The sequence below is a fragment of the Prionailurus viverrinus genome, chromosome A2 (genome assembly GCF_022837055.1).
Source record: "Prionailurus viverrinus isolate Anna chromosome A2, UM_Priviv_1.0, whole genome shotgun sequence".
Lineage (NCBI taxonomy): Eukaryota > Metazoa > Chordata > Mammalia > Carnivora > Felidae > Prionailurus > Prionailurus viverrinus.
This window is the reverse complement of record NC_062562.1, coordinates 125,327,038-125,349,241: the sequence shown is the minus strand read 5'-3', so window position 1 is coordinate 125,349,241 and position 22,204 is coordinate 125,327,038. Positions and strand designations below refer to the sequence as shown.

Sequence of the window (22,204 nt, the reverse complement as noted above, 5' to 3'; positions counted from 1 at the left end):
TGTTGTAAAACTCTGGACATGTGACCTCACTGGTAAGAAGGGTCTAGTAACAGCACTCAACTCAGAGGGGTGGTCTCAACATTAACAGAGTAATGTCCTGTGACTATACAGAAAGTCTCAGTATGCATCAGTGATGATGAGATGGAAGTGTTATAATGACCCGTCCTCACTGGAACCCCCTACAGGCCTTCTCACAAAAGGCACTCCTTTGCCTCTGGGGAGGGCTTCAGGGGAGGATGGACAGGAAGTCCAACCATAAGACCCTTCAACAAGGCACCCACACTTCTGGAAAAAAAAAGAGGAGCAGTAGCCAGGAAGAACAGAGCAGGGAATATAGTCTGCTTCTTTAAAAAAAAAAAAAATTAAATTTCCCCAGGCAATGCAAGGGAGGGGAAATAAGCATTTAACAGGGTTTCCATGGTAGAACTAAGTTATCTTCCAAAGTCCTATGTTGGCCCCTGAGGAGGGAAAATGTAAACCGGAGGAAAGGCTGGAAAGATGCCTAGAAGCAGAAAGGTGGCCCCTGGGGCAGGAGCCGGGCCCAGACAAGCTTTGACAAGACCAGGAGGGGGAGGAAAGGTCTGCACTTGGAGAGCTGGATGCTCCTGGCTCAAATGAGGCCCCCACAGAGGAGATGCTAACAAGATGCCACGGACATAAAGAACGCTGACCTCCCCACAGCAAGAGGACAATGAAACCCATCAACCCTGCCACAGTGGCAGGACTCAAGTAAAGCTGGAAACTCCACCACTGCCTGTTGGGGCTAGTTACTTGAGCCACCAGGTTGGCACAGCATCCTGTTTTTGTCTTGTAGAATAAGGAAGCCCATTATTACCAACATGTGCTGCAGGAGTTCATTAGCAGTGAGGGTTCCCCAAGGACTGGCATAAATGATGTGATCCCATTTTTCCCAATGAATATTTATAAGCAGACCATGTTCAAGTCTACTTATTGTATCTCCCTTTTTTTTTTCTTTTATGGGAGATTTTCAGTTTTATGTCTGAGGCTTTTTAAAGCAAGACTAATTAGGGTTTTTCCCCCCCTTTTTTTCTCTCCCCCCTTCATTCAGTTGTGCAATAGCAACAGCTGTTGTTTTTTTGTGCCTCATTTGGCACTCAAGTAAAAACAGCAACTTTTTGTTTATAATAATAACAGATGTGAATAAAATTAAAAGCTGTCTATAACAGAGAAGGGAGGACATGTCCTGAATATATGGATATATTTTTTCATTCACTGGAAGGTATTGAATAGGTTTGACATTTTCCCAAAATGCATAAAACCTTGAAAGGTTTCAAGTTGCCGAGGTGAACTCAATGAAGCTCAAGCCGTAGAAGATAATGATTGCTTTATTCAGCATGCTGGAACTGTGGGTTTCTGAAAAGAGATATTTCCATAGGGGCACTATTTCCATTTTGGGCTACAGTGGAGGCCAAGGTTAGAGAGGGAAAACGTCAGTAAAGGGGTCGGGGGTGCTGCTAGGCCAGAGAAACCCCTTGGGGAGTTTATTAATAAACAACTACATACACTTTGAATGGCGAAGGGAAGAAATCTCTGATTTGGGAAGAGGCAAAAGAAAAGAGAAAAATATGGTGTTCAACAGAAAACCCAGCAAAAGGATCAAGAGAGCAGATCTAACAGGAGTTGGAGACATTAAAACAAAGAAGTGGGAGAAGTCAATGAGAAATAGGAGACTTGGGTCAAGTGTAAGGTACGAGCTATTTTCCTACAAGGCTAGAATTTGGGTGGGAAGTGCAAAAAAGAAGGAGAGAAATTTGCAAAGGGGGTTTGTGGCTATTGGGGGACCTAGAAGTACCAGGAAATCTAGATTCTGTGTTCAGAAGACGGCATATGGCCATGCCACAGGTAGGACGTTTCCCAAGACCTGAAGGTAAAGAAAAAGTCAACCTGCATTCCAGACATACCTGCGGGCAGCTGCTGATGGGAACGCATTGCTTCTTTCGACACTCTGTCTTGCCTTTCACACAAGCACAGATGGTGCAATTAACAGAGGACCACATCTCTCCATCCTATGGGAGAGAGCACAAGATTCTGCTATCAGCTGGAGGCTGATGGGAACTAATCCAACAGGCTGGGATTTCTCTGCCAAGGAGAGCATTTCTTACTCTGAGTGAGAGATCCATCATCAGACTAAATTACTCTGAGGTGTCTATCTACACCTACCCAATTTGAAGGTGTGTGTAGGTGTGTGTGTGTGTGTGTGTGTGTGTGTGTGTGTTCCCCCTCCAGGATATAAAAAGAATTCTTATGCATGTAACCAAACCATATTTGCATCGTGCTCCTCCTACATTGTTTACTTAGCTTCACCCTGGAAGACAAGCATGAGTTGAACATGATGCAGTAGCAAAGGTCTAATGTTCCTGTGTGATAGACCTGAAGTGTTTAAGCTATTCCAGGCAGCAGCAGTTGAGATGTACAAAGGTGGTGAATTTATTCCCACATGTGACATGGTTCTGGACCACACAGGGTATGATCCATTCAAAGAACAGAGGCTAATTCACAGGACTCTCATTGCCCAGGCAGACACTTGATCAGCAAGCCATCCAAATATGTGGAGCCCAGATGGAATACTCCGAGATACCATGCCCCTGCGTGTCTGATACTTTCCTCCCCAAAAGCTAGATAGCACCTTGGGACACATTTTCTAGCCCAGAAAGGGCTGTTTGAGGAATATTTTTGGCTCATTGAATCTATAATATGCAGTTGCCAAATACCCAGCCACAAGAAGCCTTATATCTCTGGAGAACACACAGGGATGTGCATCCTAGCTTATGCAAGAGTAGATTACAGGCACAAGGGTTGGATGTGAAAACAAAACAAAGATTCCTTCCTGAGTTTGTAGATATAAGCAGAAAAACTTGTTAAAAACAGAGGAACTATCTCAGATTTTGATGATGACTCCTCTTCCTTTTCCTTCGCACATTTTGAAGCTATTTAAGGACTACTAGAACCTTTTATTTCTCGAGAAACAAAGACCTAACTGAATCTGTCCTAAAGGGCATCTGACGAGTCCAAATTCTCTGTGTGCACATTTCTAGGACTTGGTGTTTCAAAGATGACTCTCTGTAAATTATTTTAGGCTTCATCACATAAAGGAACCTTTGTACAGGAGCCTTGAAAGCACTTTGCACACAATACCATTGTGAGAGGGGGTGTATTGCATCCAGGTGCTCTGGAAACACAAGAATGACTTTATGTAAAAAGGATACATGAGTGGCTCTGAAAGCCTGGTGTAAATACAACACACATGTGACCCCCTTCTTTTGGGCATGACACGTCATGTCTTCTTACTGATTCCATAAGAATCAAGACTCTCCTTCCAACTCCATCAATGCAAAAGGAAATCTGGCCAAGTACAACATGAGGATCTCCCACATCTGACTTGATTCTGAGGGTCCCAGTCTCAAGAATGTCCTGAGATGATACCTCAGGTACAGAAAGACTCCCTCCATCCAAAAAACTAAATGGAAAGCAGTTTGGACAAATACAACAATCTTCATCCTGACGTTTACATGGTCACTGCACAGCTATGCTGTCAGAAAACTACGGGTAGTATTTGATAAGTAGCAGATGGTCAGGAGACAACCGTGCTAGGTCAGTTGGGGCAAGGCTCTCTCACCTTTGCTCAATGGCTGTGCCAGCATGACATCCTTACCTGAATATCTTCCAAGTGAGAAAATCTCTCTTTGAAAAAGCAGCTTTGTAAAAAGTTCCAAAAGTATTAAGCTATAGGACCATCAGGATCTTGGTAAGGGACACTGAGCATCTCTGACTGAATGAGATGATGTCCTCAGCATTTGGGCTCCCATAACAGTACCATCCGGAGGTGGGTGGGGGTGGAGGGGTATCTTCAGCTCAATCCCCATCACTGGATGACCACATTTGGAAAAGGCAATAATGTTTTACAGGCTTAAAACACTTCATAAAGCAAAAATAAAGCTGAAGAAAACTATTTTTTCAAACAGTTGCTTCTCTGCCCCATATATATTTGATTTTAAAAATATGTATATATATTGCCATATAAATAATTACATTTGTGCACGCATAGACACACACACACACACACACACACACACACACACCATATGTGTCTACAAAATATGGAATACTCCAATCTGCCTTTTATCTGGAGCTTTTTACATTTCAGTATAGTACAATAGTTCCCATGAGCTTGGCTTGTGACATACCCGGAAGACCTTGTTGCCAAATTTGCACACTTTGACATCTTCTGGAGGCACTCGCAGGAGGCACTCTTCACAACAGGTCTCCTCCCCTCTGATGCAGCCACCAGGGTGGGAGCATTTCTTCTTACATACTACAGTAGAGTCCTGGGGACCCAAAGGCAAACCAGAAATTAAAAATGATTTCCATCTCTACCAACCATCTTACCTGGCCTTCCTTTAACAATCCACAACTAACTGCTTTAAAACATATTCTGGGGGCACCTGCATGGCTCAGTTGGTTAAGTGACTAACTCTTGATTTTGGCTCAGGTCATGATCTCACAGTTTGTGAGTTCGAGCCCCATGTCAGGCTCTGCCCTGAGCATAAAGACTACTTGATTCTCTTCACCCCCCCTTCCCCCCCAAAAGAAAACATATTCTGAAGAAATCATATTTTAACTTGTTGTAATAAATCTTTCATCTACTTCAAAATGTTATTTGCTGACTAAATATCCGGATGAGAAGGTGAAGAAGCTATGAATAGTGTGACATACCCTCACTACTTTCCAAGTGTTTATAATTTAACGTTCAAGAAGCTGATGATTCCACTCTGGCCAGCGTGTGGCAAGAAGGTCCAACTCACTATGGGCCAACCAGTTTCCCTCTTCCTGCCCTTTTCCTCTTGCATGCTTTTCATTAACATGACTCTCTTGGGTCTCCTCGAGGGCATTTGCCACCTTTGAGGAGTTTAGCATAAAGGCATGATATCCAATCAAATAGCAAAAATTAAGAGCTAATGTTCCTCCTCAAGATAAAATTCCTTAGTGTGTTCCATGTCCACAGAAGAATTGAATGAGCTATGCCAAAACTGACCATTCTAAACTCTTCTATAAAATATGTAATATTTTTTTTTAAATATGTAATCTTAACCAGGTCGCTTAACCTCTGAAAATGATGAGTTTATATCTGTAACTTTAAGAGGTATGGCTTGATTTCTAGCCAAGTAAATTGTGCCTGCCAATTCATTGAACAACATGTCGAAGAAAAGTTCAGAGCAGTTCAAGAAAAGTAAACTCTTCTAGTTCCCCATCCAACAAGATGCAATTTCATTGGAGTAGGTTATCAGCTAGAATGAATGTTAAGAGCAAAATATTTATGAGACTTGGTGGCAGGCAGGGAGGGAGGAAAGCAGGGTCCCTGGTATATGGACAATCCCTTCACAGTGTGGAATTAGTATCAGACCAATGATAGGGAAATGAGACCAAGCCCTCTCCTTAGTTAGTATTGAGAGATAACTCATTCAAACAGGTTGTATAAATCAACGTATGTAACTTCTGCAGCTTCTATGTTAATCCTATGACTTCAACAGGTACTTCTGGTATTATCTCCTATACTCCTACTGACTTATCCATCTAAGATTAATATAACAATGTGATGATCCTTTTAAGAAAATGGCATTGGTTGTCTTTTTATTTTTAAGGTTCTACCACATCAGATAATGGATAGGACTCAGCATTGGACAAGACCAGGGGGGGAATGCCAGTTCATCCATTAGGTATGTTATCTGGTGCAAATCCATCTCCGTGAGCCCCAGATTCCTCATCTTCAAAAACCTACTTCTCAGGTTTATTGTGCAGCTTAAATGAAATATTTAAAGTACTTGGCACAGTTTCTGGCACATAGAAATTATTATAGGTCAACTCATTAATTGGGGGAAAAAAGTCCTTTGTCAAACTGCACGTATTGATTTCTAGTTTGAAAAACAAGGACACATACTAGCTCTCAAGTAATGCATACTTCATGGTAGACTCCCCAGTTTTCATTACACACACACACACACACACACACACACACACACACACCACCCATTAGATCATATGCCTGGCACTAGTTTAAGCAATGGGAATATTGAGGTGGATAGATGTGCTTCTGTCTACAAGGAGCTCACAGGGCAAAAGGAGACAGAACCATGTGAACTATTAAATTGCAATATAATGTCATTAACAGAACTAGTAAAGGTATAGAGGTAGCAGAAAAGAGGGACAATTACCTACTTATGTGAGTCCCCTAGTCAGTCACTAGGGGAGGAGCTAACATCTGAGAGAGGCTGTTGTGCATGAAGAGGAGTTTGCTATTCAAATTGAAGGAAGATGAGGTCGCTCAAGGTAGAGGAATCATCAAATATGAAGGCACAAAGATTCTGTGTTTTAAAAATTGGTTTTAAAAATAAATCACTGCCATAAAGACTCTGTGTTCAGAGTACTATGAAATAATTTCCTGCACCTGTCATGGCACTGGGTGGAGATGCTGGAGAGGGAAGCTCCAAGCAGATAGAAAATAATAATGATTATCCAAAATGATTGTAGCCTGATTCTTGAAACATCCAATTTCCCAAAGATGACTGTGAACTCATTCTCTCTCTCTCTCTCTCTCCCTCCCTCTCCCTCTCTCTCTCTCTCTCTCTCTCTCTCTCTCTCTCTCTCACACACACACACACACACACACACACACACAAATCTCTTGAAGGAACAGTATTAATTACACTTCTTTTCAGCACTGAGAAATACTGTCTGATCTCCTCTCAAAGAATCCATGAGACCCAGAGCAGTGCAAGCATAACAAATTCCCATCCGTGGGACGTCTGGCTTTCCTGCAATCAAGAGAACTTGGGGATGTGATGTGTTTCATCAAAGGTTTAGCATCCTCAAGAGGAAGCTATAACCTGTGAAATTCCTGGAGAGGAAGAGAAGTCATGAGGATGAAGGCCAAGGCAAACAGAAGGAGTGGCTATAGGTTGAGCATAGGAAAATATAAACCATGGAAGAGAGGAAGGAGTCTCAGGAAAGTATTCTCAGGCTTGGGAAATACTCAGTGTTCAGTGCCAGGGAACAGACAGTTCAGCCCCTACTCGGCCACTTCCCTGAAGTAGTGCATGCTTCTTAACAAAGCATGCCTCAAGTAATCAGGAACTTCTGAACTCTAATCTCAGCTACTGACTCAGAGCTGACATTGAGCAAAACTCTCCTCCTTCCCTCTCTAGCCCTTTAGCTATTAAAGACAAAACAACAACCATCACCGCCAAAACGTATTCTTCTAAATTCATGTCACACAGATGTTTGCATTAACTCACTAATGAATGATTCTAAAATCTTCCATTAAGATGGTTCCCTTCTTGGTTTAAACAAAAATCACTGTATAAGCACAGTCAATGAATGTGGGCCGTGTATTCCTTTAAAATTCTGGAGCTGCGGAATTCTTTCTTTACCAGTCATTAGGCCTCTGGTTGCCTTTTGAAAAAAGCAAGCAATGCTTTTCTTACTTTTCAAGTAAGAAATGGTACAATGAACAACACATAAATAACCCCCTCTCAAACTACCAGGTTTATCTTTGTGATGAACTGTAAATCCTTGCCTTTCTTTTCTCTTGAATGTGATTAAAGTCATTTTTATTATGTGGTATGTTAAGGAGCTCATCTCGGATAGTTAGAACCAGAGAACGCTGCCAGAGACACTCTGTGTCTGATTTTAGAAAATACCTTAGGACGGTCCCTCAGACTTTAGTTCTCACCTCCAGAAGCTAACTTGTAGGTCCTGGGAAGGTAACAGTGAATTGTAATCTGGGTCTTATGTTTGAACGTCCTTACAACCTTAAGCATGATTTCAACTAGTAAAATGGCATTGATAATGCCTCCTTCCAATAAATGACAGATCATTATGTTTGGCTATAAAGTTAACAGTAACGTCCCCAGTGCAATAGTTGTCGGATCACAGCCCCTCAGAACCACCTTACCCGGCAGGTGCATGCAGTGCAGTTATCGTAGAGAAATGAAGATCCGTTGTCATAAACATCACTGCGAAAGAGGCAGCTTCCAAATGGGAGGTCAAACACTTTCCTCTGACCTAGAGGGAAGCAACGGCATGGTTAATGCAAGACAGAAGCCAGGATTTCCCACTTTGTCATCAACAATTCTATCATAGGACTGTTAAACATTCTCACAAGACCAGGTAAATCTGGTGCACAAAAATAGTCCTCGGCCAGACGTTCCCTGGAGTAATTAATTTAGAAAGTTTTTATTATAAAGAGCTTGACTCCACACTGAATCCTGTAAGTTCAACAAATCTTTATTACCATCATAGTGAACCAAGATGACCAGATCTATTTGACCTGCCCTCGTGGAGTTCACAGTCTACCGGTGAGACAAACTCACAAAAATGATTTAAATACAACAATATGGTAAGTTCCAGAAAGAAGACAATCTGGGAACTGTGGGGACAGGGAGGACAGAGAAGACTTCTTGGAAGATGCAATGCCTCGACTGCATTTTAAAGAATAAGTAAAATTATCCAGGAAGTAGGTATTGGCAGGGAAGAGGCACAGGAAGTCAAGCTATTCCAAGAAGGACTAGAATGAGTGAAAAGGAGAACCAATGATATAGCATCTCAGCTGGAGAAATTACAAGTCCATTGGTATAAAGGATGGCACTAACTCAAAATGCACATAGAGGCAGAATCCAACCCACATGTCAAGTGCCCAAGCTTTCACAGGCATCACACTTCTGTAGAATTAGCTTGATTTTCCCTGATATGAAGATTTATGATCAAAAGGTCCAAAAAGTAACCCCAAACAAAGAATGCAATCCAATTTCATCTTTTCTTTCAAATTGCGAGCTTCTACTCCCTGGAGCATATAAAAACATCCCTGACATGTTGCTTGAGTCAAGCAACATGTTAAGAAGATGAAGATTCATAATCACTCATTAGATTTACAACCACACTCTTTCTTCTTAAAATTTTTTATGTTTTATTTATTTTTGGGGGGAGAGAGAGAGAGAGAGAGTGAGCAGGGGAGGGACAGAGAGAGAGGGAAACACAGAATCCAAAGACAGGCTCCAGGCTCTGAACTAGCTGTCAGCACAGAGCCCGACATGGGGCTTGAACTCACGAACCGTGAGATCATGACCTGAGCTGAAGTCGGACACTTAACTGACTGAGCCACCCAGGCACTTCCACACTCTTCCTTCTTATAAAAAGATTAAAAGCAAACTCTAGTTATCAGAAGGCCCAGTGAAATGCTGAAAATACCTACAGGCACATACTAAATGCTACTCTCAGAATTCAAATTGTTGGAATTACCATTAACAGGAATCACAAAAAACGCCATCTTCCTGTTAGAGTCAACTTCAAGGTTAGGATACGGTATAGATGCAGAATTAAATTACTAGCTTGGTTCTTACTACCAGAAGTAAACTTGCCTCAAAAGATGACAGTGAGTTATAGTCTGGGTCCCACATATGGACTCCCTAGTGACCTTGAGTAGTTCTCCAGGCCTCACTTAGTTCACTTGTAAAATGGTAACAATAATGCCTCCTTGCAGTAACATACCACCCTCTCTGCCTAAAATGCTAACATGAAAAAAATAAAAATAAATAAATAAATAAATAAAATGCTAATATGAAAGTAGGCAACCAAAAACCCTTTCATGGTTAGACAAAATCTAACTAAATGACTGTATTTGCTCCTAGCAAGTATTAATAATCCAACTAAGACAGGCATTCTTACGTGCACCCCCAGGTCCTGAGTTTCTTGAAGCTTGTGGAAGCTTGCAGACTAAATTAGAGGACTGCCTGCAAAATACAAAATTCTGCCTTTCTCTAGATTTTCCTCTAGGCCCTGAGGCATTAGAAAGCTGTGTGCAGGCCATCTACTCAATTATTTCAATTAAGCAATGTTTAAAGATTGGGATAACCTGGTTTGCCTTTTTCTTATCTTTCATCTACATGTGCTTCATGTACTTTATAAGTGACCTTAATTCCTTTTTGGCAAGAGGCAGGATATAGATACATAAATATAGTCTAGCTTCTTTCCCTACCAATGAAAATACATTTTATGGTTGAGCTCCACATTATTCCTCAGAGGACCTTTCACCTCTTAGAATGAACTGCCCCTTCCTGTGTTCCCATAGCTTGGAGCTTTTACTACATTTATAGTACCCAATATTGTGGCATAGATGGATGAATGAGTAGGTGAACAAATGGATGGATAGATTGGAGAACTGATGCACTAGTAGGTCACCAAATAAAAAGACTCTTCAATAATATCCCCCTGAAAAAAATATGACCAACTACTTACCTTATCACTCAAAGATAATTTTTACCTAAAAATATTGATGTAAAGTCTTTATCATAGAGCCTGGAATTCCCTAAACAACCCCAATAAGTGGCACATGATGAGTGTTATCGTTATTAGCAGTGGTAGGATTCAAATATGATCCTAGGCTGTGTCATTCTAAGAGGTGCATTGGGTGCTCAGTATACACAAACCTCTGATGAGTCTCTTCATTGAAAATGAAAAAAGAGAGCTAGAGAATGTTGCAATGCAAAAGGCTAAGGTATGTCATGTAAATGAATCCTGTCAAAAGAATATGTCATAGCAAATTGGTGTCCAACCAGCCAAAAGTCTGATTAGTCTAAGATTTCAGGATCTAGAAGGTATCCTAGTGTTTCCTTTTTTTTTTTTTTCCTTTCTGTCTTTTGTTGTGTGGGTATATTTCTTTTTACCCCCGAGGAACACAAAATCTTACCATAGTTCCAAAGTCATCATGGCCCCAAATTAAGATGAAACATTCAAAAGAGTGGTTCAGAGAGTCCACATTCAGCCTAATTTAAGCCATTTCTACATTATTCCACTGGGGTTTAGCCTAACCCAAAACGGTCTCATTTGGGAGAATTAAGATTTTTAAGTTTCCTAAGACTTACTGTTCCTTTTGTAGTCTGTCTTATGACCACAAATGGACAGAAAAGTCTGCATTCAATACAACAGCCATTCCTCACATGAGAAGCTTCTGAGTTGACTCAGCACATCCATAGTATGGGCTTCAAAGCATTAATCAAGTCTACTTATCTTCAATGTCAGGCCCCAAATGCCACCTCTTCTGTAATGACTTTCCTGCTCAGATGGAATGCTGTGTCCACCATGACCAAAAGCATGACGATTTCAACAACAGTGAACTGGCTAACTCTATTCCAGGAGTACAAGCACACATTGGCAACCCAGGAAGCACACATATCAGTGGAAATGTCTTTAATCAGGCATGTATAAACAATTTTCTTTTGTTCTTTTAATTACTTCATAGTTACTTAAAAAGTATTACATGCGTGTGTGTGTGTGTGTGTGTGTGTGTGTGTGTGTGTACATGCAGCAAGAGGGCAAACATTAGATGAAGGGTTGACAGGTGAATCCTGTAAAGAAAAGAAAACTGCCTTAGTTTAACAAGATACCTTTATTCAACAAGTTGGTTGTAGAAAGACAGACTTTAGACTATGGCTGTGATAAGCTGGGAATGAAAAATATCAATCAGCAGGAGATTCTGGAATTGAGAAAAGCAAGCTATGAAAGAAAGGAGAGAAGATTCAGAAAAAAGGGTGTGAACAGTAACTGATAGGACGCTGGAGCCCAGATACACAGTGACATTTTCCTAAAGGCATAATAGCTGAGACCTCTTAAGAACAAAGGGAGGATCCATTAAGGATCCATTTCATGTTGTTCACTGTGCTCCACTAAAAGGTAATCACCCTCACTGACCACAAACCTTCAGTAAAATCTACTACACAAGTCTTGATTCAGTAGCACCACAGAATGTGAAAAGACTGGAGGGGAATGTCCCTGCAAGTACAAAATGATGTTGAAGGAGGAGGAAGAGAGGAGGAGGAGGAGGAGGAGGAGGAGGAGAGGAAGATGAAGTGGAGGTGGAAGAGGAAGAAAGGAGAGAGAGGACGAGGGGGAGGAGGAGGAGAAGGAGGAGGAAAAGGAGAATTAAGAGAAAAGCAGCAGGAGGAGACCAAGCCAGGGGTGACTCGGAAATGTATTAGCCTCCTCAAAGATCCCTCAAGATTCTAGTGGGGTTGCTGGAGGATTTTAGTGGGAGATGCTCTATTGTATTCACACACTGGGTCAGGCTACTTTTCTTTGAATCTTAGTCTGACCTCAACTAACTCAAGAGTTTGAAGATCATGTGTAAGAAGCTGACATTCGGATTATAAACAAGACCTAAAGGATCTCTTGCCCTAGAGACTCTCCATCACAGGCTGTCTCTTTCAACTGGCAATGTATATGCCTCTCTCCACATCACCACGGAGGCTTGGCAGCAGCAGGTTACAGCCTGGGCTTAGGAATCACAGGAACTCATATTCAGGTATCAACTCTGTAACTCACCAGCTGTGCCACCTTCTAGGAATCTACTCCCCTCTCCTGCAATAATACTAACCACAACATGTATATTACATATCAGAATGATATACTTAGCACCTATACGGCACAGCTTCTTGAGAAAATTCAATGAGAAAAAGCATGTAAAGTGATTTTCATAGTACCTAGGAAATAGCAAATGCTCAATAAAAAATAGCTCATTCTCCTTTCCTGTTGGTTACTTTTCATTGCTCCCTTCCAAACCTCTTGCTTTTGGTGTCATCCTCCTTCATACTTCTGCCTCTAAAAGTAACACTAGTCTATATTCTTCCATGTGTTAATTTCATATGCCTTTAAAATACTAATCATTTCTACTAATTGTCATATGTCCAATGAAAGATAGTTTCTTCAATACTACTCTCGCCATCAGGGGTTATCATCCCAAGTTGCCTGGTGAACCAGGTTTACAGATACGAGGAAGCACAAGAGAAAAGAAACACCTGTAGAGACCTCAGACAAGAGATAAACACCGGGCACACCTTACATTCCTATAACCAGAAAAAGCAGTTATTTCTAATAAGCCATGAAACAGGACAACCTGAGAACCCCAACATAACAATGTGAATGAAGACTCTCAGCAGAAACTCCCAAGAATAAATTACATTGTTCTTTTATCTGAAAACAGTCACTCACCCAAACATTTGGGGCAGCACTGTCCTGGGGGAATGTGGCTAAGGTGTTGAGGACAGGAGAGAATGGGACAGACTTCTCTCACGCACTGTGTCCTGCCTCCCTGAAGAAAAGAGAGAGAGAAAAAAGCACATTTAGAAAAGTAAGTGCATTTATACTGTATAATCAAGATACCTGAAACAAACCTAGGGTCTTCCCTGGTATTGGGTCCTTGGGGTGACAGCTCAGATCTGTGTAATTTCTCCCAACTATCCTTTTTCCTTTTATCTTCCCTGGAGGCCACATGAACTGTACCCTCGAAAAGACTGTCCCTGAAGAGATTATTACAGTATTACCTCTCCCCACCTACCCACCACCTTTCTTTACCTTTTTCCTTCTCAAGACTAGTCAACTATCTTCATTGGCCTGAGATTGGAGGCTTCCAGTACTAAAACTGAGAGAGTCTTAGGCAAACCAGGAAAAGTTGGCTTCCCTTTCCGACACCCAAGCAAGCAAAGGAGTCCTCTGGGCGTTACTGAGGCTTTTCCTCCTCTTTCGGACCCTCATCTTTCTGTAGGTTCTGCAGACATCTTCCTCCAGGAATACTTCCTTTTCTGTAACTGCTTAAAGGTATTATTAGGATGGCTCTCGGAGGTTTAGATTTCATGAAGCAGCCAATCCGCTGAAAATGGATATGCTGCCGATATTCAGAAGAACCATTTCACTGAATTCACTCAGCTAACCAAACTTTTCTATCACAAGTAGAAGGCAAAAGATGATTGATATTGGAAGGAATGGCAGAGGCTTAGCAGCCTATGGGAGAAGTTCTAGAGCTTTCGAATTTTTCCCTGCCCCTCATTCTCCACCCTTCCTGTCCTCCTTCCTGACATCCATTCCTTCCTTCTTTATCCCAGCATGCCCCCCTTTCTCCAGCCATCAGTATCTCTGCCCTCTTTACAACTTGAAGATGCAACACGCCTACTCCCCCCTCCTCGATGCTTCTGCCAAGGTGTCTGTTTTCCCAGCCTCAGCAACTTGTAATTGAATCTTCAGAAAGCTGGGGCAGGAAAAAAAAAATAGTGCTTTCTAGTCAATTTACACCCAACACTTTTGCAAGGTTCATGTGAAAACTATCCTGTGCAAAATGAATTGCTACTAAATTTATGAATAATTTATTTTTTTCAGAAAATCAGAAGATTTGGTAAATAGATCACTAGACAAATGGAATTTCAATGGATTGGCTTCTCTGGGATTTGAGCTAGAAAGCAAAGGAGTAACCCTCAGGTACCCGCTGTCTGAAACCGGTAATTTATATCTCAAGGGGCCTCAGGAAATGAGGAACTCACACTGTAAAGAAGGGAAAGATTCCCTGCGGCATTTCCTCACACCTTCTCCACCACTTTATGCAATAACACCAGACGTTAGCCGTCTGGATCAAATTCATGCCCATCCTAGCATACTGCTGCCATCCATTGTTTCTGCTTTCCCTTCCTGCTCTTGCCATTTTTATTATTACAGTTTATTCTTTGGTAGGGGTGGATGAAAAGGGTAGGACATGTTATGTCTTTTTAAATATTTATTATTTTTAAGCCACTCGAATGTCAGATTCTTCCCCAAACCAAGAGAGAACATACAAAAATACCACAAAAAGCTCTTCTGTTGTTTTTACATTATTTCCAGATCAGCAAGAATCACTAAAAATCTCCTAAGAATCCCTGGCTGTTTTCTGTGAGGTTCCCTCACTCAGCTCTGCATAATCCTAAAGTCTGGCCTTTCACTAGACTTCAGAAGCACATAACCTGAGTCTAGGTCAGACACCGAGGTCTGCCCCAGCTTATACATAAACCACAAAAGTTAAATCTAGAGGGAGGACAGAATGCTTCCCTTAACTTTTAATTTCAAAAAAATTCATCTGCAAGCAACTTCCTAAAATCATGAAGCCTCGGGCCACATGAGGCTGCCTGTGTGTTGGCTTCTCTTAGGTGCACAGAGCACATATTCTTTTCATTGATAGTCTCTGTTCTTGTTGGATCAGCATCTATTTTTCAAGCATATTTGAAAGTCAAAATTTTTACGAAATATTACATAATTGCATAGGAGTTAACTTGTCCAGCACTTCGGAAAGCTGGCAAAAGATTAGGTGGGCTCCAGTAATTTTTCTTACAATAAGGTCAAAGAGCGGATTTTGCATATATAATACAAATGCAGTTTGTGTTTCCCAAGAGCCCCTTAAAGTAACTTGAACTGCAATCTGGGTTTGCTGGTTTAGTCAAGTTTTATTTTGTTTGGGTTGCAGGATCGTGGCACAGCCCAAGTCCCAAGGCTGCGTTCCAATTAATACCTCCAAAGAAAGTGCCAGGCTATTTCGGCTCACAACCTGCTTCTATGATTTCAACTCAGCAGGGAATCTGGTTAAACTATGAGATGTGGCTATGCTGTAAACTAAGAACGTTAAAATAGCAGAAGTGAACATTTCTGTTTCTAAAAATGTACTAATTCCTACTGTAACTGCACTAACTCCGGCTCTGTCAGATTAGCACACTCTTTTTAACCTGCCTCCCTGCCTCAGCTCTCTTCCACGAACCCACCTGGAAAGTTCCATATGCCCAGGATTCATTTCCAACATCCATCCATCATTTCATTATTTGATCAAATAGTTGTTTAAGGCCTAGATACACTGAGACTACAGCGGTGAATATAACATACAAAAATCACTCACCGTATGGAGCCTATGTTACCACTGTGCATGTCCCCATGCTAAAGTGGAGGATGAGTTGCCACTGCATTTGGGATAAAGTTCAGGCTAAAAGTCAGTTGTAGAAGCAACGATAGCCTCACTAAAATCTGCTTCTTTTTCTCCTGACATAGACCAACACTACATTTCTCAGACTCCCTTGCAGTGAGGCCTTATGACTGACTATGTTCTGACCAACAGGAGGTGGATGGAAATAAATAACATGCTTCTAGGCCTGACCCATAAAGGTCTCTCACACTCAGTGCTCCACACTCTCACTTTCTATCTCCGCTACATGGATAACCACCTGAATTGAGGGGATATCAATAACTTTGCACAGAATGGAAAGAGCTTGCTTCCCTGGGTCACCATGTGGAAGTCTATCCACTAAACACTCACAATGAACTATTAAATGAGCAAGAAATAAATTTAATTGCATTAAAATACTCAGATGTGGGGTGCCTGGGTGGTTCAGTCAGTTAAGTGTCCGACTCTTGGTTTTGGCTCAGGTTATGATCTCACAGTTCATGGGATCAAGACCCGTGTCGGGCTCTGTGCTCACAGCGCAGAGCCTGCTTGGGATTCTTTCTCCCCATCCCCTGCTCGCACATGTGCTCTCTCTTTCTCTCTCTCTCTCTCAAAATAAACAAACTTTAAAAAAATAAAATAAAATACTCAGATGCATTACATCTTTATTACCACAGTTAGTCTAGTTGGTCAAGATACCCCATAACCTTCTCTCCCATCTCCTTTCCTCACAATATCAACCTGGAGAGGAGAGTCCATTATATATTTTTTATTGTCCCCAGGCACATCTGAGGCCTTCCATCTTCTTCATATGTACCCCTTTCCTTCTCTTCCCCCATCATTGACCCCTATAAAAATCCTGCTTCATTCAAAGTCAATTTGGGGCCTCTTCTCCCCTGTGAAGCCTTCCACACCCCTTAATTTCCCAGTGACCCCCTCTATCTTTCCATATCTTTCCCTTTCTCATGTATATTCCTGTATTCTTGACACATACATAGAAGTTTAATCTGGCAAGATGACACTGGTTTTGCCTTCAAGCTAGACTTCGGTGACAGCAAGGACCTTTGAGCCTAATATCCTTCAGGAACATGACGGGCTCAAGGAAATAACTCAGTAAAAATTTCTTAAATGAAAGGAAGAGCCACCACACATGATGGGCCCTAAGAATCTAAATGAATTTCTCAAATCACTGTGAACTACAGGATGCTGATAAGTTGGTATAGTTTCAGGGCTGTCTGCGTCTACTTACCTTGTATCTCCTTGGGTTTTACACATTTTAGGTACTAACTAAATGTTTGTTGGTGCTGATATATCAAAAAGCAACACTCAACTTCACCTTCTAAGCTGGCAGGATTTCTAGGACCCCATGTGTTTTGTTAAATGTTTGAAAATTTCTATATGGTTAAAATACACAGGGACTAATCACTATTCTCATCTGGTCAACAAGGAAAGGAACTCTGGGAACTTCCACAGTACTGGTGAGTTACAATTTCCACCATTTTTCTTTAGTTTGTTCTTTACAGGTGGTCATTTATTCTTTACAGGTGGTCATTTGGTCATATCCAAGTGTTTCTCCAAAAGTGGCTGTTTTTAAAAGAAAGACATGAGACTTGTCCCGAGTCTATTTTCTACCCCCTTATTTTTGTCTTAGCTGATTTAGTCAAGAACACAATTGCTTGGTGTGAAAGTTTACCCTAGAGTAGCAGTCTTGCTGCATAATAAAATCTATCTTCCTGAATACAGTAATGAATGCAAGATGATAAAACCACAGCCATATGCATGCAGGATTCTTCCCCCACCCCTGAGGACCATTGAGAACTGAGGGCTGGAAACCATACTGTAACGTATGACATAGCACTCATCCCTTGAACAGCATGCAGAGTCGGCTCCCCAACAGGAGGTGGGAAGCAGAGTAGTACATTTCTAACCAGTTAGAACCAATCAATTATACTCAACCACATTCTAGAAGGATTTTTCCCCCCAACGTTCTATTGTTTGAAGAGAATGGAGTTCTCCATTGATTCTAGATGAAGGTGAGAACAGGGGAGAGAAGACCGAGAGGGGCTAGTATAGGGGAGAAATATACCTTGAGTGCAAAGAGATTATGTGTGACCCACAATTCTTATATCATAACAGTCAATGAATGGTACAAAGCTGATTTGTGAATAGAGTACCCACTCTGAATTGCAAATTGGGTCCAAAAACTTCACAAGAGGAAAAGGATGTCCTTATCCATGCTTCTTTTTGGCCTGCAAATTTATTTTGGTAAACTTTCAGAGCATGCCAGTTACTTCCATGGGTCTTGGTATTTAGCCTCCCCTGTTCTTGGCCAGTGTAGAACAGAAAAAAATCAAAGCAAAGATGGGCAGTAGGTAAGCTGTCCAGCTGAGAGAGCAGGAGTAGAGTGGACAATGGAAGAGAGAACGCCCCAAATTGTAATGAGTGATGAGTCTACTTAGAGAAATGTATTTATAGATATGCTACATACACAAGGACGCATGTATATACATATACACATGCTACATTGACATATATGTATATACCACTACGGTATAATAACGTGTGTGTGTGTGTGTGTGTGTGTGTGTGTGTGTGTGTGTGTGTTTGTGAGAGTTACTCACTAGACCAGAGTTTTTCAAATTTGGCATTATTAACATTTGGGGTCAGAGAAGTCTCTGTTTTAGGGAGCCATCCTGTGCATTGTAAAATATTTAACAGCATCCCTGGCCTCTATCCACTAGATGCCAGTATCACCCTTTGTCCCCTGGTTGTACCAAACAGAAATGTCTTCAGACATTGCCTAATGTCTCTGGAGGACAAAATCATTCCCAGCTAAAAACCACTGTACTAATAAACCAATGCTTTCTCAAGCCACAGCCCAGGAACCTGCATTTTTAATAACTTTCCCAGATGAATTAAATGCTGCTACCCAAGGCACTGCATTTTGCAAAATGTGTCACTCACATGAGCTTCTAACAAGCAGCATTTAAGGCTTATTAACCTTGTGAGTTCCTCCAGCAGCTAGCACATATCCCAGCTTATAAGTGTGCTCCAGACGTGTGTTCTGAGTGATAGAGCACATTTCTCAGGTGGGGGAGTTGTCTCTGGGACATGAGCCAGGCCCTACTTCACCTCGCTAGGGGCTGGGGGCCACTTTTACTCAGGCTTGTGAAGGAAGAGGGCAGCAGGAGGAGAAGGGAGGATGCAGTTGTGGTTGAGGTTGATGGGGCTGAATTCACCAAGTGGTTCTGTGCTGAGACCAATGCAGGCTTTATCATCGTAATCTGTGAGGACTCTGGAAACTGTCTACCCCAAGAATCTGAACATTGTGCTACACATGGGCTTATGTTTCCAAGTGATAAAGTACAACTTAACTTTGATTCTATACAGAGTCCAGAACACGTCAGCAAAAGCTTGACCAAAGTACTTATTCTGACCCATAAAAATCTTGAGCAATCACCCTTGAAAAGTGTCCCCCCTGGACTAACAAAAATAAAACCCTTTTATCTTTCATACCTATTCAAAGAACCATGACCTGATGCTCTGTCTTGAGAATCCAGCCTAAAACAAATTCCTTTTATTTTTTCCATCAATTAACGTCTCCAAGTCCAATTGTATTGTTGTTTATATTATTGCTCTGGTTTCCTATTCCTGCTATAATAAATTACCACATAAACTCAGTGGCTTAAAACCACACACATTTGCTATCGTACAGCTCTGGAAATCAGAAATCTGAAGTCAGTCTCCCTGGGCTAAAATCAAAGTGTCAGCAGGGCTGGGTTCTTTCTGGAGACTCCAGGGAAGAATCTGTTTTCTTGTCTTTTCCAGCTTTCAGAGGCTGCCAGCCTTCCTTGGCTATTGGCCTCCTTTCTTCATCGTCAAAGGCATCAACAAAACATTCTCAAAATCTGTATGACTCTGACCCTTATGCCTCTGTTCAAAAGGACTCTTTTAAGAGGGTCCATCCAGATAATCCAGGATAATCTCCTGTCAAAATCCTTAATTTAACCACATCTGCAAAGTCTCTTTTGCCATATAAGGTAATAGTCATAGGTTTTGGGGATTAGAATTTGGATGTTTTGGGGGTCAGGGGATCCATTATTCTGCCTACCACATATATTGTTAAACAAATGACATTTAATTTCATTGTGCCATCCCAGATGTAATATTTCAGGCCTAATGTGACTACAAAACACTAAAATCACCCATTCTATCAGTCTTTTCCTCCTTGAAGAAGCTAAATCCCCCACACACACACCTTTTTTTTTATCAGAAAGAAAAAGATAGCTAAGAATCTCAATTTAAATCCTGGTCAGGGCGCCTGGGTGGCTCCATCGGTTAGGCGTCTGACTTCAGCTCAGATCATGATCTCACTGTTCGTGGGTTTAAATCTCACTTTGGGCTCTGTGCTGACAGCTCAGAGCCTGGAGCCTGCTTTGGATTCTATGTCTCCCTCTCTCTCTGCCCCTCTCCTGCTCACGTTCTGCCTGTCTGCCTCTGTCTCTAAAATAAATTAACATTAAAAAACAACAACAGCAACAACAAAAAACCCCACACAAATCCTGGTCATATGGTTGCTGAACTGAGCAAGTTCACACCCAATTACTGTTTGTTCTTCCTATGCTCTTCCCTAGTCATTTCATTGTACCTTTCAGAAGGTGATATGCAACTCAGACGATCTGAATTTCACATCCTACGCACTCTCTCTTTATTGTTATAGGCGACTCATAAATGTCAATGGACATCTTCAGGAGCAACGTTTTAGGTGTTAATAATGTAGGAAAGCTTTCCTGTTGGCCAATAGGCCCCTTCAGGGTCAGCATGCTGGCCATGCTGGTGAGCAATCATCACCCAAGCTCAAGCTCCCACCACGCAGTATGTTGGCTGTTCACCCTCTGGCCTATACTGGTGAGCCCCGTAGGGACTTCACGTCCTCTGGTGGCCAGACAGATGACTCCCAGAGAGTTTGACTGCTCATCATATTCAAAGACGCTTACAGAAGAATGCCTGTAATGGCATCCTCACGGGTTTGCACGGCCCTACAGTGAGGTCTTAGCCTGCTGGCAGCATTATCAGGCCAGCTTCCAGCAGATGCAGAAACCAGCAGGTCCAACTGGGTTGTGGAGACAGCGCTGGGCTTAAGTGCACACAGAGGCAGAGCCAGAGTTTGCAATGGTATAAAATAAATATTAAATTCTTAAATAACCAGGTGATATAAATACATTTACTACTGTTTCTCTAACTTCATTTTATTTTTTTTTAATTTTTTTTTAAACGTTTGTTTATTTTTGAGACAGAGGGAGACAGAGCATGAACAGGGGAGAGTCAGAGAGAGAGAGGGAGACACAGAATCGGCAATAGGCTCCAGGCTCCGAGCTGTCAGCACAGAGCCCGACGCGGGGCTTGAACTCACGAACCGCAAGATCATGATCTGAGCCGAAGTCAGACGCTTAACCGACTGAGCCACCCAGGTGCCCCTCTAACATCATTTTAAAAGGAAGTTTCCATATTGTGTTTGCTTAGGTCTCCCATTTAATGGTAAAATTTGCCTATATTCCTCGTTGAGTCCTCATTCTTAACTCTGTCTTGTCACTCAGCTGAATGGCGGATTGTTGTTCTCGTTTTTGTGTTTTCATGTGCTTGCTTTGGAAAAGAAAATTTTGAAATCCTTCCTCCTCCCCACACCCCACTTCACACAGAGGCTGACACACACATTACTGATAAGACTGGAACACCGTTTGGGGTGAATTCCAACTGGTTCCGGGTTTCCACAAACATCTTACTGTATTCTTTGTCTATTTTAAAAGCAGGAAAATAAGACCACCCTATGGGACCACGCTCAGATGAAACCTCTAAAGAAATGCCCTGGGAAGCAAGGGATGGGGAAGGCCCTGTGAATCGGAAGAGGTTGGCCAGCAATAGTATGTTTGGTGTCTACAAGCAGGCACTGAGGGATGGCTGGAAACATAAGTGATCTTCCCTGAGGAATGTGAAAACCCTTCCCAGGCTCACAGAGCAGAGCAGAGCAGAGCAGAGCAGTAGGGGCTTACTGATAAGGTCTGAGAATCTGGTCCTGCGATGCTGGTGAGCAAGGGTGTCCTCCCTCTCTCAAACAATCGATAAAATAAGCAAATAAATCCACAAGAGAACACCCTCCTACTATTGCAGATTCCAAGGGACCTCCCAGACCACCCCAGTAGGATGCTTCTCAGCTACCACCCAAAAAGAAAAAAAAAAAATGGAAAAGAAAGAAAATGAGCCCTTTTCCTTTTCTTGCCTTTTTTTTTTTTTTAATCAAAGTTCAATCTTTCATCCTCATGTAAGTAGTCAAAGCCGTTACAAGCCTACTGCTGACACATCAAACGCTTTAGCTTCAGTCTGGCCTGCTTCCAGGAAGATGAAAAGAACAAT

The 22,204-nt window shown here is 41.8% G+C and overlaps 1 protein-coding gene across 2 annotated transcripts in view; it reads right to left on the bottom strand.

The window, feature by feature from the left end:
* BMPER (BMP binding endothelial regulator) overlaps nt 1–22,204 on the bottom strand; it is a 249,783-nt gene that overhangs the window by 102,799 nt on the left and 124,780 nt on the right. For both annotated transcript variants that reach the window (XM_047849098.1, XM_047849097.1), the window contains exons 7-10: nt 13,057–13,156; nt 7,970–8,079; nt 4,206–4,346; nt 1,923–2,027 (exon numbers count right to left, since the gene is read on the bottom strand). In XM_047849098.1, coding sequence (XP_047705054.1) covers nt 1,923–2,027; nt 4,206–4,346; nt 7,970–8,079; nt 13,057–13,156 — 456 coding nt within the window. The remainder of the gene's footprint in view (nt 1–1,922; nt 2,028–4,205; nt 4,347–7,969; nt 8,080–13,056; nt 13,157–22,204) is intronic.